Source organism: Electrophorus electricus, chromosome 2, assembly GCF_013358815.1.
Source record: "Electrophorus electricus isolate fEleEle1 chromosome 2, fEleEle1.pri, whole genome shotgun sequence".
In the NCBI taxonomy this organism is placed as follows: domain Eukaryota; kingdom Metazoa; phylum Chordata; class Actinopteri; order Gymnotiformes; family Gymnotidae; genus Electrophorus; species Electrophorus electricus.
Genome location: NC_049536.1, coordinates 10,072,749 through 10,088,691, shown reverse-complemented (window position 1 = coordinate 10,088,691; position 15,943 = coordinate 10,072,749). Strand labels below are relative to the sequence as shown.

Below are 15,943 nucleotides of genomic sequence, written 5' to 3'. Positions count from 1 at the left end.
AATACCATCCCTGTGGTAAAATGGCAGTTCAGATGTTTACCATCCAATCTGATGAAGCATGAGAAGATCTGTCATATAGAATGTAAAGGCTTGTAGAGGCTGATCCAAGAGGGGACACAGCTGTGCTGTCAAAGGCGCTGCTATAAAGTATTGAATAAAAGGTCTGAATACTTTTGTGAATTATTTATTTTATTTTATTTTATTGACAACTCTATAAAAGCATTTTCCTTTCCTCATTATGGGTGTGGACTGGTGTGTAAAAACTATGTGCAACAAAAGAGGTCTGAATAGTTTCTGAAGCCACTGTATTTGTATTTGAGGGAAATGTTTTGGGGAATTACAAAAAATTTGTAAACTTGGAAGATGAAATACAGAAATGTATTGAAAAACCAGGCTGGAACATGGTTTTCCATTTGAATTTCCAAATCATTCTACAATAGCAGAAACAAAAAACGTTGGTGTACAAGCAGTATGACCCATCAACCAATAACACACAAGCCTGTAAAACACCAAATCAAATGGTAGTATTTATAAGACCTGCTGCATTGTTACATAAAATAGTTTCATATTTAACATGGCATTTGCCCCTTTTTAAATCCATATAAAAAGTGCAAATGAAGGTTTCACTGTGCACCCTTCATTCTAAGGGCTCAGTATCTGACCACCCCACCCCACCATCAAACACATTTATAAACATTGACTTTATTAATTAGCAGAACTTCTTAGTCACATTAACATTCATTTGTATGAGATACTGTACATGTGTAATGCAACCAGCATTGCAGATTTCTTTTTTTTTTTCTTTCTTTGGAAGGAGTGGTGGAACATATTTGAGAATCATGAACATATTAAGCCTTGCACAGCTCATCATTTACATGGAGAATGTGTACATTTATTTTTATAAAAAACAACCAACAGCTTTAATATAAAAAGTGTGGTTTTTTTTGGAAGTGTACAAAGGTCAAAATCTTAAAAGTTCAAAGAATCAGTCCCTGTACTGGGATCTCCTTCAGGTCAAAGGGCACAGGGTAAGACCGTGGACAGCTTTATCTGGTGTATCCAGCTCAGACAGAAGAAGTAAGACATGGCTGTTGTGCTGATCTGCTAGCCTAACTGTGAGCCCATGAGGTATGAAAGGTGACGCTCTTGTGAAGACCAGAGGCCGTCCCAAAAGTCTTAGGTCTCCATATGGTAAGCACCACATAACTACAGCATTGTTGACATGCTGATTTTAACATCTCAGAGGGATTGTAATTGGTAGCAAAAATAGCTTTTGGGGTCCATAGTTGTCTTTGTACATCCACAAACTATACGTACTTGCCTGTAATACTCCTTATGATGCATATTCATAGTTGTAGTTGTAAGTCTCCCTCGGAAAGAACGCATGTCATAGCATTACATTTCTTTAGACCACCAGAAATGAACAAAATTCTTCAGTGAAGAGCTAAAAGCAGACATTTTAAACTATATAACCATTTGGAACCAAAGTCAGTGTCCACATTTGCTCTTTTTACATGGATATGTAAACAGAACCACAGCTACTTTAAATGAGTCAATATAAATACACCCACACATTCCCAATGGTATGCATAAATTTATGACTGAGTACATAAACAAAAGAAAAATGATTATACATTGTGTGCATGTACATGTACAAAATGAAAAAAAATGCAATATTTATGATATCCAAAAACTACAGCACTTAAACAAAAAAAGTGTCCAGTTTCCTCTGAATTCTTCTTTGAAAATGGTGGTCAGTGGAATGCTTCCCTTTGCAGCCCTTTCTTTGCCCTTCGATCCAAGCAAAATGCAGAAACAAACGTCTGCTGAGGCTGGTCAGTCCCTAAGCACTCAGCCTAAAATGAACTGCGATCAGTCAGTATGGAAAACAGCTGGGCCCTTCCTGAGACCATCCAGGGTGAGCTAGCTAGGCTCTGAGTCCAGCACGGGGCTCCAGGTCCAGCGGGAGCTCGGTGATATCAGGCTGTGGTGATGGCATTCAGGTCCTTCATCAAGCCCTCCAAATGAGCCATTTCCTCAGACAGCTCGTCTGTCTCGTAGGCCTTAGAGAGCCATGCAGGGTGAGGCCGGGTTAGAGTTACAGCCAGGGAGATGAGTTGGGACGAAACAAAGAAAGGTGGGAAGGTGTAAAGGAAGAGGGAGATGGGAAGCAAGTGATTAACATGTTGGTAGAGGAGTTGATATGGAGGTAGACATGTGACCAAGTAAACAGGAAGCTTAACGAGGGCTTCAAAGCCGTGTGATACACTGCACCGCCGGTGAGAGGGAGGAAGTCAAAAATATAAAATACAGGCGTGCCAATGAGATGCAAATAGATACCAAAACACCATTTTTTTTGGTTATTGTTCATGTGTGTTAGATTCAGTAAATGCAATTTGAATTAAGCCAGGAAACAAGTTTATGTGAAGGAGACAAAAGGGAGCAGGGGACAAAGAGAGCCGTTTACAACCAGCATGTAAAGATGCGACTTACAGCCTGACCCATGCGCTAAGTGAGGATGTGTCAGCGGTAAACTCACTGTCTCTTTCGTTGGCAGCATCTTGCTGGTTTCTGCTGAGTCAGGGGCGCTGGGCACAGTCACTGCTACTGGAGCCCGGGCTCTGCCCAGAGTACCAATAGATGCCGTCTTCACGCCAGGAACTAAAACGGCCATCATAACCAAGGCAGTTCGAGTTGCATGATGAGGAGGATGATGAGGAGGAGGAGGAGGAGGATTATCACCTCATCAGAAAATAAATAATGAACAAATACTTGTCGTAAAACCATTGATTGTTAAAGATAGACAGAGCCTTCATTCATGCTCACTATCTACAAATTCAGATGTAATTTCAGATGTGAAGAAGTCACACCAATGCTCTGTCCACATGACCTCTTGAGTACTATGAGTGGTTGGATTTCAACATTTGAGATATGTGAAGGAGCAGACATCCAGACTAAAAGAAAAACACCACCACCACAACATAAATCATAAGCTCACGAGCTTAGTGTGGGAAAGTGAGCATCTGCAGAGATATAGATGGAGCAGAAGCCATGGAGAGAAAGCTGACCTGGCTGAGCCAGCAGTGGCGTGCAGGGCAGGGCAGAGCTGGGCGGGTTGTGGGCTGAGACAGAAACAGTGGGCACAGCAAAGCTCTTCATGGGGTGGCTGGGGTGGACGTGGGCTGAGGGGGGCTTGTAGGAGGGGGGGTCCTCCTCTTTAATCACCGCCTCTGATTGCTGCAGCTCGGCTGCGCTGGGGGGCTGAGGAGCAGGAGGCTGGGTCCTTACGGACTCTAAACAGCAAAGCCATACCACACACACAGGGATTTACAGCACACTGCAAACACTGACTGGTAGGGTTGCAGGAAGACTGGGCATCACCAACAGGAATGCATAAATATAATATGAAATTAGTTGCGGAACCTTGAGTGAACATGAATGAAATAGGACAGAACATTCCAGAGCTGAGGAAACCATAGCAAAACCATTACTTTTGTATGGAAACCATCATCTAGATACCTACCATTATATGCAACACTAGCATTACCCTAAACTGCCTTTACAGGGCAGCCAAGAAGACTCACCAGAAGAAGGAGCCCTGTCTACATAGGGGACAGGGGTGGAGGGTGTGGCTGGAGCCCTCAGGCTGATCTGGTGATGGAGATAGCCACGGGGTGGAGGGTGATAGTGATGGTGGTGGTGGTGATGAAGATGGTCAAGCGAATGGATGGGGTGGGCACTAATGACAGCTGAGAATGGCAGACAAATGACGTGTGTTAACGACCCGAATGAACACGGCTGGCCTGGATCATCCAGCATGAGGAGCCAGGATAGGGCAGAGAATGGGAGAAGCAAGGACTGACAAGGAAGACTTCCTCTGTGTACACCTTTCAAATGCAAAGTGTTGTCAACATCACAGTAAGTGCAAGAGCCTGATCTTAAGAAGGCAGAGGCGTTTACTTCTACGTTCTCCAGTACAGATTCAAGGAATTTGGAGTTTGTGTGAGCTTACGCTGTGGTGGCTGGGGGTCAAAGGGCATCATAATTTTGGGCCTCACTCCCCTTCTGCCTGCCAGTGTAGACACACTCTCCTCAACCTCATGACCTGCAAACACACATACAAACACCCACCCTTTAGAGCCCTTACAGCTGAACTGTGATGTGTGTTTGCAGCAACATCCCTCCCCATATTCCTGCGGTGGGTGGGGCGGGGAGGCTCACCTGAGGGCTCTTGCGTGTTGCGGGGGATGGGTGTCTCTGTCATGACCAAGTTGGGCTCAGGGGATTTATCTATGGGCTTCATCTCCACACGCTCATGGTGGATCCAGAGGTCCGGGGGCTTCAGGTCTTTGGAGGTGCTTTTAGATTTATGCGAGCCATTAGTAGACTTGCAGGCTGCTCGCTTCCTAAGAGGTGAACACCTGCTTTAAGGGAGAGCTAGACCTTTACATTTAAACACTGAATTAATACAATATTTTGTTACTAGTGACTGATTCACATAACATATTACATTTACCCAAGTACAGATATTTACTTTAAGTGAGAGACTATACTCATCAGCGAGGCTGTGTGCGCATGCACAAAGTTCAAAACCTCACTTTTTCTGTTGAGAGTTAGAGCGCCGTGTGCAGAGAACCGCTCCCACTACCACAGCGACAATGGTAAACACTCCCACAGAAACGATGATGACGATCACCAGGATATGGTTCTCATGACTGCCCGTGATTCCAGGCTTATCTGAGACATGAAGAGAGTGAACGTGTGTGAGAAATAAGAAGAGAGAGAGAAAGTGTGAATGAAAGATTAAAAATATGTCTAAGAGAGATAGAGTGAAAGTGTTTGTGAGGGAATGAGCACAACATAAGTGAGTGAAAGTGTGCATGAGTGAAAGAGATCCTATAAAAGAGTCTCCTATAAGATAGAAACAAGACTGCATATACGCAGATCTTGCAGGCATCCAAAAAAATAGTCGAGGATTAAAAAAAACAAAGAAAGCCCAAAGGCTTATTTCCACTGTAGATATGATAACTGTCTGTTATGAATAGATCAGGCAAATAGTGGATACATAAAAATTAACATAACAGTCTACATCACCACAAACTAGGCTGCTTAAAATAATTTCTTCAAAGCATATTTAAAACTACTCTCAGCTTGTAATAATTTGAGAGAAACAGGACGCTTATTCCATAAACTATAAAAATGTTTGCCAGTTGCGCTGTTACATTTGAAAAGGATTTAGATTTGAGACACTACCTGTGGTAGCACAATTCAGAATATTTCTGTCTAAAAACACTAAATCTCAGTGTGATTTGATGTACTCTTTTCTCCACTGGAGGACCAAAAATGATCTGCCCTCAAACGTTCTCGGGGAAGTATTTTCAGAACTCGTTTTGACTAAACAACTAGTAATCCTTTCTTCTGCTGTAGCTGATCATGGCTACGTAATCAAATTGGCCTTGAACTAATGTCCCAGCCATGGCTTTTACTGCTGATGCACCTAGGAGTGTGGCTTTCCTAGAAAATGACCCATTACCAATTTTCATTAGTACTTTAAAAGCAATTAAATACAAATCACACAAGCTTCAGTGGAGTGGACTCTCCTGAATCCACAGTAGTTCATAAAAAAAAAAGAAAAAAAAAGACAAAATGCACAAAAGTGACTGTTCTAGAATTCTCTCCATTTTACAAATTTTAAAAATTCATGCAATCTGAAAGTCGTCTGGATCCTTACCTTGTTCAACTGATAGATTTAACAATAAGGGTAACGTACAGGGTAATGTTTGCAGCGCCACTAAGAAACCTCGCTGGAATGCCACCTACTCCCATTGCTTTACTGGGTCCAAGTTCACCTAGTATTTTACAGACTTACATATTTTATCATGGATATCAAGGCTAATCTTTGAACATTTCACTGATTGCTGTATGCTTGCTATAATCAAACCACTTTAATATCATCCTTAGCTTTAGTTGGTCATTTTTGTTAAAAATAATTTATAGCCTCCACAATTATCCTCTACTTCATTTGTTTTTTAGTGTGTGTGTGTGTGTGTGTGTGTGTGTGTGTGTGTGTGAGTGTGTGTGTGTGTGTGTGTCACCGCAATAATCCCTACAAGAACCAGTTATTCAGACAAATTACCTCACTGTCATGGCTCTGTCCTCTGTGTAATGCTGTGCAAATTTTAATTCTCAGTTTTAAAGGATGTCAATTTACTCACTACCTGCATAAAATGAGATTTAAAATTTTCCCAAGGAACAGCTGCACACTCACACTCATTCAGTCACATCACTGCCACCTATTTCTCAGAGTAGACACTCAGAATAACATTAATAGGTTTGAGAGTTTGATGTAATCATGGTTGGCTGCCTTAGACCCTAAGCTCTATTCATGTATTCAGGTCCCCTAAAATAGACTCTGTAATGATTTTGTAAAGAATTCCACATTTATTACATAAAATCCATCAGTCATAACACTAAAACCACTTGCCTAAATACTATGTAGGTCCCCTTCGGGCTGCCAAAACAGCTCTGACCTGTCAAGTTATGGACTCCACAAGACCTCGGAAGTCCATTTTTCCTTCTTCCATTTCTCCACGATCCAGTTATGATGCTCATGTGTCCAGTGTAGGCACTTGAATGATCAGCATCAGCACTCTGACCAAGCTGTGGCTAAACAGCCCCATACACAGCAAGCTGCAACGTTTTGTGTGTTCTGATGCCTTTCTATTAGAGCCAGCATTTTGTGCTGCAGTAGGTCTTCCTCGGGATTGGACCAGATGGGACAGCCTACACACCCCAAGTGAAATGGACCACTTTTGGTAGTTATTGACCACAGCATAACAGAAACACCCCACAAGACCTTCCATTTCGGAGATGTTCTAACCTAGTTTTCTAGCCATCAGAATCTGTCCCTTGTCAGTGTCACTCGGATTCTTACACTTGCCCATTTTAGCTGCTTCAAACACTTCGTCTTCAAGAACTGACCATTCACTTGCTGCCCAATATATCCCAACTGTCAATGTAATGAGATAATCAATGTTATTCACTTCACCTGTAAGTGGTTTTAACGTGGCCGATCGTTACATCTCTTCAAGCAACACACGTTTTTGATCCAGACAGTGAGAACAGGTCTCAATTACTATGGCTTTTGGTTTTAGGTAGTAGAGTGAAAATATGCCTGAAAGAGTGACAGAAGTAAAGAAAAGGTGTGTGTTTATGCGTATATGAGTGAGTGTGTGTGAGTGTGTGTGAGTCAGTGAGTGAGTGAGTGAGTGTGTGTGTGTGTGTGTGTGTGAGTGAGTGAGTGAGTGAGAGTGTGTGTGTGTGTGTGAGTGAGAGAGTGTGTGAGTGAGAGAGTGTGTGAGACAGATAAAGAGAAAGAAAGGGAATGAGTTGAGGCTGACGGTAGTCTAAACGCTCTGGTTTATTGTTTATTACATGTTTACCTAGGGAGGATCCAAATCCGTGATCGGGCAGAGTTGAGCGTCCACCTGCCTTCCCCTGAAAGCCTACTGACATCAAGGTTAAACCATTAGAAACAAACCATCTGACCAGACATTAGTGCTGCGAGCCAGGTACAGAGAAGGCAACAGTTACCTTGATCACTCGACATTTTGTCCAAGGGCTCAGCTAAAAGAAGCCGACAGGATCCAGAGGGAGAGAGAAGAGTGGTTAGAAGAGGTAGAGGTAACAGCAGAAAATATGGACACACTTCTGCTAACGGCAGCAGTATACATGGAAGCTTACTTAGGTCGTATTGGCTGCTGTGAGACCTTCCAAATAGTTTTAATCAGACATTGGCCTTGCAGAGGGCTTAGCCTGGTGCTGGTACCATTTGCCAAGACTGATTGATTACCTTTGGGCGTGCGGAACTGCACTGTGTCAGATAGCGGCCCCATGCCCTTAGAATTGCGGGCCTGGATCTTGAAGTAGTAGGTAGTGTCTAGCGTGAGCTCCTGGATCTGGTGCGTCAGTCTGTTCCCCATCACCGGCTCTACAACCCAGTCATGCACCTCTGCATTCACATCTGTACTGTAATAGATGATGTAGCCTGGACAGAGGGCGAGAGAACACAGGAACATGGGCCTGGTTCCACTAGCCAGTCACACGCTCTGCTCACTCTGTGCTCTATGCATATATCAATTCAGACTCCAGCAAAATTCTAGACTGCTTCTGAATCTGAGTCTTGTTTTACCCTTTGCTTCATGCTTGCTATTTGTTGTTAACACATTGTTTTACATGCTAAGCCGTGTTAAACTAGCCTGTTATGCCTTTTTGTGGCAGTTCTGCCACCCTCACACGCCCACTCTTCACCACAGAGCCGAGGGTCACCGCAATGCTGGCCACGCTCCGCGGGCCTTGCTTATAGCCCTGACCACATCTGCACTGGAGAGCAGCAGTATGCATCAGGCACCTGTGATTTTGCCGTTGGCCTCCGACGGTGGCTGCCAGTTGATGTTGATGGTGCGGGGACGGCCCTCCTTACTCACCACCGTCACATCTTTGGGAGCGGAGGTGGGAACTGGGGAGAGGGAGACATACACGGCCTAGCTGAGGCCCGAGCCAATCCTCACTACCGTTATTAAGAGCGAGTCGGTGTTTACGCCGCCCATGTGGATGCCCTTGCTTGCCGTTGTGTGTGTGTGTGTGTGTGTTCGCTCCACCCAGGCAGGCCACTCACGTGTCTCGAAGGTGGTGCCATGAGCAGTCATACTCCAGGTGCTGGTGCGCCGGCCCTTGGTCACCATGACTGAGAACTCGTACAAAGTGTTGGCCTTCAGGTTCGCCACTGTGTGGGTCAGAGTGGTGGCATTCGCAACCTGAAAAGACCACGTCCAAAGCCAACCATGTCTTACTTAGAATGATGATCCAGAAACACAAATGACCACTTCTAAAGATGTTTATCTCTATTTAGAACTTTGCTCAAGTGAAACAATCACCTAAAAGTGTAATCACTGCTATAACCAGGAAAATATAATTAGAGAAAAATAGCCGTTTAAATGCAATTTCAATATTTGTCCACTTGGAGGCGCTGTAAGTATTTGTAAAATAGATTGGCGGGAATGAATGCGTCAACAGAGCTAAAGAAAGAATGTGTGTTCCACACGGAACCCAAGGCAGTGAAGCACATGAAAACCAAGATCGATTCCAAGGACTATGAGGGTGTTATTTCAATGAATTTTAAACTGCATTTCCAACAACCACACACACACACAAACACACACACACACACACACACACACACACACACACACACACACACACACAACACAGTTGTCCATTCCTGGGTGTGTATGCAGCTACTGTAGCACCTTATATTTGGTGTTGGCAGGTATGTTGGTCTTCCAGCGGATGGTGTAGTATCTGGAGTCTGTGATCTTCTGGTTCTTGGGCAACGAGTTATCGGCCCAGGAGACCTTGATGGCATCGTGGCTGACGACAGAGGCTTGAACACCCACGGGGGGTAGCATGGGGGAGGGGTCGGGTGCTGGGGTGTGGGGGGGGTGGTGGAAGAGTTCAAACAAATCAATCTCTGGGTCTATGGGATCTGGCAGCAGTCAACATGGCATCAGGTGACAGCAAACACAAAGCATGAAACAGACAATGGTTCACAAAAAACAACAGCAAGGGGGGGGGGGGGGGGGGGTTATGAGAATAAAGGGAATGATGTGTTTAAATGGGGGAGCAGAGCAATGGCAGGGGAACATTGGGGTGGGGGCAGAGAGAGAGAGAGAGATACCATTAGAGCAGAGAATACTAGCATAGCTATTTAGAATTTGCAGTATATTCAAAAACAAATGCAAGCATCACAGATTAAAATCACCACTCAGGAACAGGGATGGTTATGCATCTTAAAATGGGGTCTGGGTCTGAAAACCATCCCAGTAAAGTGTAGAGAATGACACATCCATAGCTGATGCATGTTGTATTCACACTGTACCACAACATCCACATCCAAGGCAATTCCAAAAATATTTGGGTTCCAACTATTTGTTTATCTCCTTGTCTCCTGCGTTAGCTCTCTTTGTAGGTCACAGCCACATGACATGATATGTGCTCAGATTTCTGGCGTCTGCGTGGGCCGGATATTTGCCCTAAAGTGGCCCCGTGTGCTGGAGTTTGCTATAATGACCTGCTGCACGGCAACGGAGCATGCCCAGAGGACTGCAGAGGGCACCCCTTACACACTCGTCCACCATGCTGACTCCTCTTGCTGAAGGGGTGTGGGGTTGGGTTTCAACGCTGGAGCAATGAAGCTCTCTCTCTAACTCTCTCTACTCAGGTTCTGGCTTCTGGTTATGTAGCAAATGTGCTAAAGTGTTTAGACATGCACCAAACCAGACTTCAGATAAGAAAAAGGCAATTGCACATCTTCAGGCAATTTAATACTTTGGGGCTGTTAAGAAAATATATAGAGATGTCATGCGAATCTTGACACTGATACTACCCCTGAGGGTATCACCTCAGACAGAGTAGATATCGGATATGGCAAACAAGATACAGAATGAAGCCTTACAATCCACACAGTTTCTTAGCATTAGTAAAACAAGAGGCACTGTGAGAACTTCATGAAACAAAATGGAAAAAAATTTGCTATGTTTTTATTGAATAAATAGGGCATCAAACATCATTTGACTTGAAATTTTTTTTTGTACAGTACAAAGCAGTTCATCATCATCATCATCATCCAATTCTTGAGCTGTGCGTGGGTATGTACCTGACTGAGACCTGGTGATGGCGCTCTCATACACAGGTATTCCCTCACCCATGTTGTTGAAGGCCTTCAGAGTAATCACGTAATGGGAGCTGGGGTCTGGAAAGGCGCACACACCAGGAAACACTTGGCTTTCACATACTCACACACACTCTTCCCACCCTTCCAACCCACCATCAGCTTCCCACCAGCAAACTGCCTTTGCTCCATCTCGGGGTCGAGGAAAGAGGAAAATGGCCCCCCAGAATGCAAAATGAGCAAAGAAAAAGCAAATTTAGACAGCAGGTTACCCAGGTTGTCGATGCTGTAGTAGCGTTGTTTGTAGTCCACTTTAATGGTCTGTGCGTGAGGGCTCCCTATGCCATAGGCAATGCTGTAGCCTCTCACCACAATGTACTGGTTCTCTGGTGGGGTCCAGCTCACCACAATGCTGTTCACCAGGGGCCGCACATGCAGCGAACTGGGCATCCCAGGCACCTGAGACTCTGCAAAACACACACAGACACTCGCCTGTACAGGGATGTATAATGCAAGTGTACACAGACATTCATATGCAGTGTCACCATCTCCATTTTATAATCCCATTCTAATGAGTGGATAAAAACCAGATGGCACCTTCAGAAGTGAGTTATAATAAATGGAGGAGCCAAGCAAGGTCCCCTCTTCAGGGTCCTGGAGCTGGTCCCAGGTCATGGAGCAGTGAGGTCCCATAAACCCTCCCCCCATCACAATGCTACGACTCTCCCTTCTGAGGAAGAAGTAACTTCAAAACCAGAATGGAGGGGCACTTCAGTGGAAGCTGCCACACAGGACACAGAGCAGGCATGAGCACAGCTTTGATCACTCCTTCATAATCACGGAGTGTGCAAGAAAAAAGGGCAAGTGACAAAAAAAGGTCTTAGTTTATTTTTGGCACAAGTTAAAAGAAAGGCTTATATTACGAAGCCATTTCTGCTCCATCTCTTTCCTGCAGCTGAGCTTAATTCCACGCCAGTGTGTGGATCTGCAGCACTGTTTTTTACGAAGTATAAGGAGCCAGTTAGAGAACTTTCTTGAAAACCCATTCGATTTGGAGACATTAAACTGATTAATTAGTTTAAATCTGTGCTTATTCACAGGGCTGTGTCAAGTAACACTGTGCTTTCAGTGCTTCAGCCATGTATGCATTATAGAGAGTTTATGTAAAAAAAATAGCTCGAGCTCGAAGAACTCCGCTGCGTCGGCTGCCTCACCAGGGATGTCTTGATGCGAATGAAAAAGCACAGTTATTAATCCATCTTAGCTGTCCTAATCGGCTGAAACACTTAGGGCTATTTATCCTCGCTGCTTCAGTGTGTCTCTGAACAACAGAGCAGGGACAAAACCCCCACTCTTTGAACAGCATGCTGAAATCGTTCAGCTACAGGGAACACCAACCAGGAAGATCAACTCCCAGTGCTGCCATGAGTTCTGGCTGCAACGCAGTTGCACTTCAGAGTCGCAAGGAGTTTCATCTTTAATACCAGCAGAACCTTTCAGAGCCAGTGCTCAGCCCTAATGTGTAGCAATTGTGCTTCTATGACTCTCTTCCACTCACTTCCCATACACAGCATAGGAACACAAAACCAAGCTCAGAGCTAAAACAGTAAACAAGGAGGTAAAGCATGGGCAGAACTGCGAAGGCTAAGAGGGAAAACACTTCTCTTTCAAAGACATACTGTAGTGCCACAATACCTACAGCCAAAACTTCACAATACATATTGCTGAAACTACTAAACAAAACAGCCAGAAGTGATAACCTAATGTGAACAAATTAAAGAGGGTTTGCATAAAAGTATCAAAATTTTCCAAACAATAAACACATACAAAGGCTGCATGTTATATGTAACAGTACATTAGATTCAGAATAAGAAACTGCATTCATCAACGTGAACTGATGCGGTTTCTACTGTGTGGAGTGTGATCTCCCAATCAGGCTTTCATCCTGCTGTCAGAACATTCCTCCTAATCACGCGCGTTCACATGGCATGACAAACACAGAACCTTCAACCACGACCCACAGCAGGCTTTACATAAAGTTTCATCATATCGCAATTTCAGTATGCAGCCATGTAGCCCATATAACATCTGTGCTGCAGTAAGGTGTTCAGCATGATCCCTTAATTAAAAGATTCATCAGAATGTCCTAGTGGCCTGACTGCACTCAGCACTCAGAAAAAGGCCCTGGCTGTTGGAGCCACTCACCACTGTCTCTGGGCAGGTTTTCAGAACGCAGATGAAGAGCTGCATTATTCAGCATGGCATTCGGTATTGATGCGCTACAGTCTATCTGTGTGCTCCTGTTTGATCTGTGTTTAATAACTTCCTACTCTCTTATCTCCCGGTCCTCCTCCACACCAGATGAGTCTGCACTGTGATCAATAATGGCAGTTTCCCCTCTAACATCCACTGGGACAGAGACGGCGTTATTCAAGCGTAACAGCAGAGTCGGCGCATAAGCCTTCAGTGACGCATTTAGAGAGCAGAGAAAAATCCTTTGATACATGGCAACCACTTTTATTTTGTGCCTTGGCTAGGAATCCCGAAGCTCTCTTGACCCTCCACTGATCCCGTAGGCACGCTGCTGCTTTCTTACCGTCCAGGTCACTCTCGAAGGTCTCAGCAGTGAGCCACTCTGTGGCGGGTCCCGTGCCGTTGGTCGTGCTGGCCGACAGCCGGAACGAGTACTCCGCTCCACTGTCTAGACCTATGGTGAGATGGAGCCATGTCAGCCTGTCCTCCCCTCTCAACACCCCAGTTCACTCCACACTTGCCACATAAATTATAAATGATGATATAGTTGCTTCTTCTCTTCAGTGATGGATTCGTGCTACAGCTTCCTGCCTCTGGATTTACAGCTGCAAGGTCAAGCTCGCTGAATCCTAGGCATGCTCCTGAGCAGCTGTCAGGGGATCTCAGATGTGATTAACTGTTTGTGCTCATGAGAGATAATGTTCTGGGTTACAAGAAGCAACTATTGAAATGGTAAAGGAAGAACTCACTCACCATCTATAAGCTGAGAAAGCTGAGTAGTCATGACTTCAGCAGCCTCGCCCCTCCTACCACTCTTCCTGTAGCGGATCTTATAGGCCGTCAGCTCCCCATTCAGAGTGCCGGGAGGCGGGGGCTGCCACCGGATCATAATGCTCTGGGGTACAAAACCGAGGAGAGAGCACAGCAGACGGCATGGCTGACGTCAAGTCAAACATAGCCCATCATAGTTAGACAGCCCATTTCTGACCTCTGTCTTAGGAGGTCGAGTTAGCAGAGGTGCATGTGTTTTATTTTAATGCTTTATTTCGAGTGGCACAACCTCATTGCTATACACTAAGGGTATGTGCAGGTGTGCGCCACACGCCCACATAATTCTCTATGGTACTGCTTAGCAACCAGACATTATCATTCCAGACATATCAGACATTACCCATGCAGACCCAGTGCCGTGATTTGCATACACAGGGAGAACTGGATACGAATGATATGAAGATAAGAATGATATGGAGTCACATGACCAGGTCCTTTAAAGGTTCTGAAAGGCTGCCATGTCCAAATGCCCTGACTGAAATCCTCAGGAGGTATACACAGCCACACTGGAGGACAACACAAGCCATTTTATCGCCTGCGCTCTCTGCAAAACATTCTGTATCCGTGCAGCATTAGAACTCGGCCATGCACAGCTCAGATTTTGAAAGGAAAGATTCTAAAAATTGGAACATGAAACTGTTGCTTCTATTGTCATTTATAAGCTCATCATCTTTTCACCTAAATATTGCATTTAGGAGACACATGTATTTTAAGAGAAATATGTATATTTAGACAACTTGAAATACTTGCCACTTTAAAATGCCAAAAAGAATCAACAAGCTAGGTGTTGTACTCAAGAGTGCAGAGGAGCCAATGAGCTGTGAGCTAACGGATCTCAAACAACCTGACCTGTTAGAAATGAATGCATTAGAAGGATGTCCATTAGACTTACCTGAGGGCTGTCCTAATACATTACATTTGTTAAATGAGTACCCCAGATTAGGAAATGCTATACATACGCACACACCAATTTCCTCAGAAAAGTAAAACCATTCAAATAATAAATTTTCCAAATTTAATTTTAAAACAGGTCACAATTTTCCTGCATACTTACCTTCGAGTTCTGGACTTCAAGTGAGACGTTCTGTGGTGCAGCACTTGGTACTGTAAAAATGGGCAAGATGGCCAGACGGGTTTGAAAAACAGCATCATGATGTACAGCTCAGTAACTAATGGAATCAGAGAGCTTGTTTACAAAATCCTGCTCATTTGTGCTGTTAGTACATTTGGGATTCTGTCGTCTTTCTCGATGACACTTTGAGAATCATATTCCCTAAAGACACATTAACAGGTACTACTGCAAATTTATAATGACTCCTGTTGCTGTGTGTTTGCATGTGTCTAAAAGAAAAAGAATGAGAAGGAAAATGACAGAGAGAGAGAGAGAGAGAGAGAGAGAGAGAGAGAGAGAGAGAGAGAGAGAGAGAGAGAGAGAGAGAGAGAGAGAGAGAGCGAGCGAGCGCAAATGAGCGAGTGTGAGAGAGACGAGTGTGTGAATGCGCTCAGTATCAGCTTGTCATTTATTGTGGGTTTTTCCTTCATCGAGCTGCCTCCGCTCTTTTGTTCTCACATTTCCACCATTTTTTCCAAGTTGTAGAACACCACCTGCCACACTCCTATAGTGACAAGCCCCATCTCACTCTCACTTCAGTCCAGAGAAGACACGGAGCAATCAGTACAACACCATCTTCCAGCTTTCTCAAGTCACGTGCACACTTGTCACAATGTTTGGGTTTATCAGGTTCGCTTGTTGTTTATGTTTCTGTATCTGTAATGTAATGCATGACGCTACAACACAATAATACAACACCACTACATACAGAGGCAGACTACACATCCTTTACTCATTTAACACAAACACTAACATGATTTGAGGAGAGCCTACCATCAGAGAGCGTCTGAATGAGCAGGTCTTCAGTGGAGACCCCAGGCCCATGCTTGTTGTAAGCCACCATTCTGAAACTGTACTCTGTGAATTTCTTCAGCCCTGTCATGGTGTAGGACAGGCCTGCAACATCCAAGTCCTAAGAGACACAAACCAAATGAGTAGGAATAAGGTCGGAGAAAGAAGCCTTTCCATTTTACATGAAGCACTGATGACAGGAAGGGTCACTAAGGTACAGCCAGGTC

The 15,943-nt window shown here is 44.4% G+C and overlaps 1 protein-coding gene across 12 annotated transcripts in view; it reads right to left on the bottom strand.

The window, feature by feature from the left end:
- Positions 1 to 171: 171 nt before the first annotated feature.
- The window catches only part of LOC113583577 (neogenin), a 70,131-nt gene continuing 54,359 nt past the window's right edge, over positions 172 to 15,943 (bottom strand). For 2 of the 12 annotated variants that reach the window (XM_027019973.2, XM_027019977.2), the window contains exons 11-29: positions 15,699 to 15,837; positions 14,868 to 14,917; positions 13,736 to 13,877; positions 13,326 to 13,436; positions 11,002 to 11,196; positions 10,715 to 10,810; positions 9,309 to 9,544; positions 8,678 to 8,816; positions 8,411 to 8,518; positions 7,853 to 8,047; positions 7,594 to 7,626; positions 7,443 to 7,508; positions 4,599 to 4,737; positions 4,222 to 4,421; positions 4,013 to 4,105; positions 3,585 to 3,749; positions 3,069 to 3,293; positions 2,540 to 2,661; positions 172 to 2,063 (exon numbers count right to left, since the gene is read on the bottom strand). In XM_027019973.2, coding sequence (XP_026875774.2) covers positions 1,980 to 2,063; positions 2,540 to 2,661; positions 3,069 to 3,293; positions 3,585 to 3,749; positions 4,013 to 4,105; positions 4,222 to 4,421; positions 4,599 to 4,737; positions 7,443 to 7,508; positions 7,594 to 7,626; positions 7,853 to 8,047; positions 8,411 to 8,518; positions 8,678 to 8,816; positions 9,309 to 9,544; positions 10,715 to 10,810; positions 11,002 to 11,196; positions 13,326 to 13,436; positions 13,736 to 13,877; positions 14,868 to 14,917; positions 15,699 to 15,837 — 2,538 coding nt within the window. In that variant the 3' untranslated portion in view covers positions 172 to 1,979. Of the gene's footprint in view, positions 2,269 to 2,539; positions 2,662 to 3,068; positions 3,294 to 3,584; positions 3,750 to 4,012; positions 4,106 to 4,221; positions 4,422 to 4,598; positions 4,738 to 7,442; positions 7,509 to 7,593; positions 7,627 to 7,852; positions 8,048 to 8,410; positions 8,519 to 8,677; positions 8,817 to 9,308; positions 9,545 to 10,714; positions 10,811 to 11,001; positions 11,197 to 13,325; positions 13,437 to 13,735; positions 13,878 to 14,867; positions 14,918 to 15,698; positions 15,838 to 15,943 lie in introns of all 12 variants that reach the window. The other 10 variants (XM_027019975.2, XM_027019981.2, XM_027019978.2 and 7 more) reach the window with 7 other exon arrangements.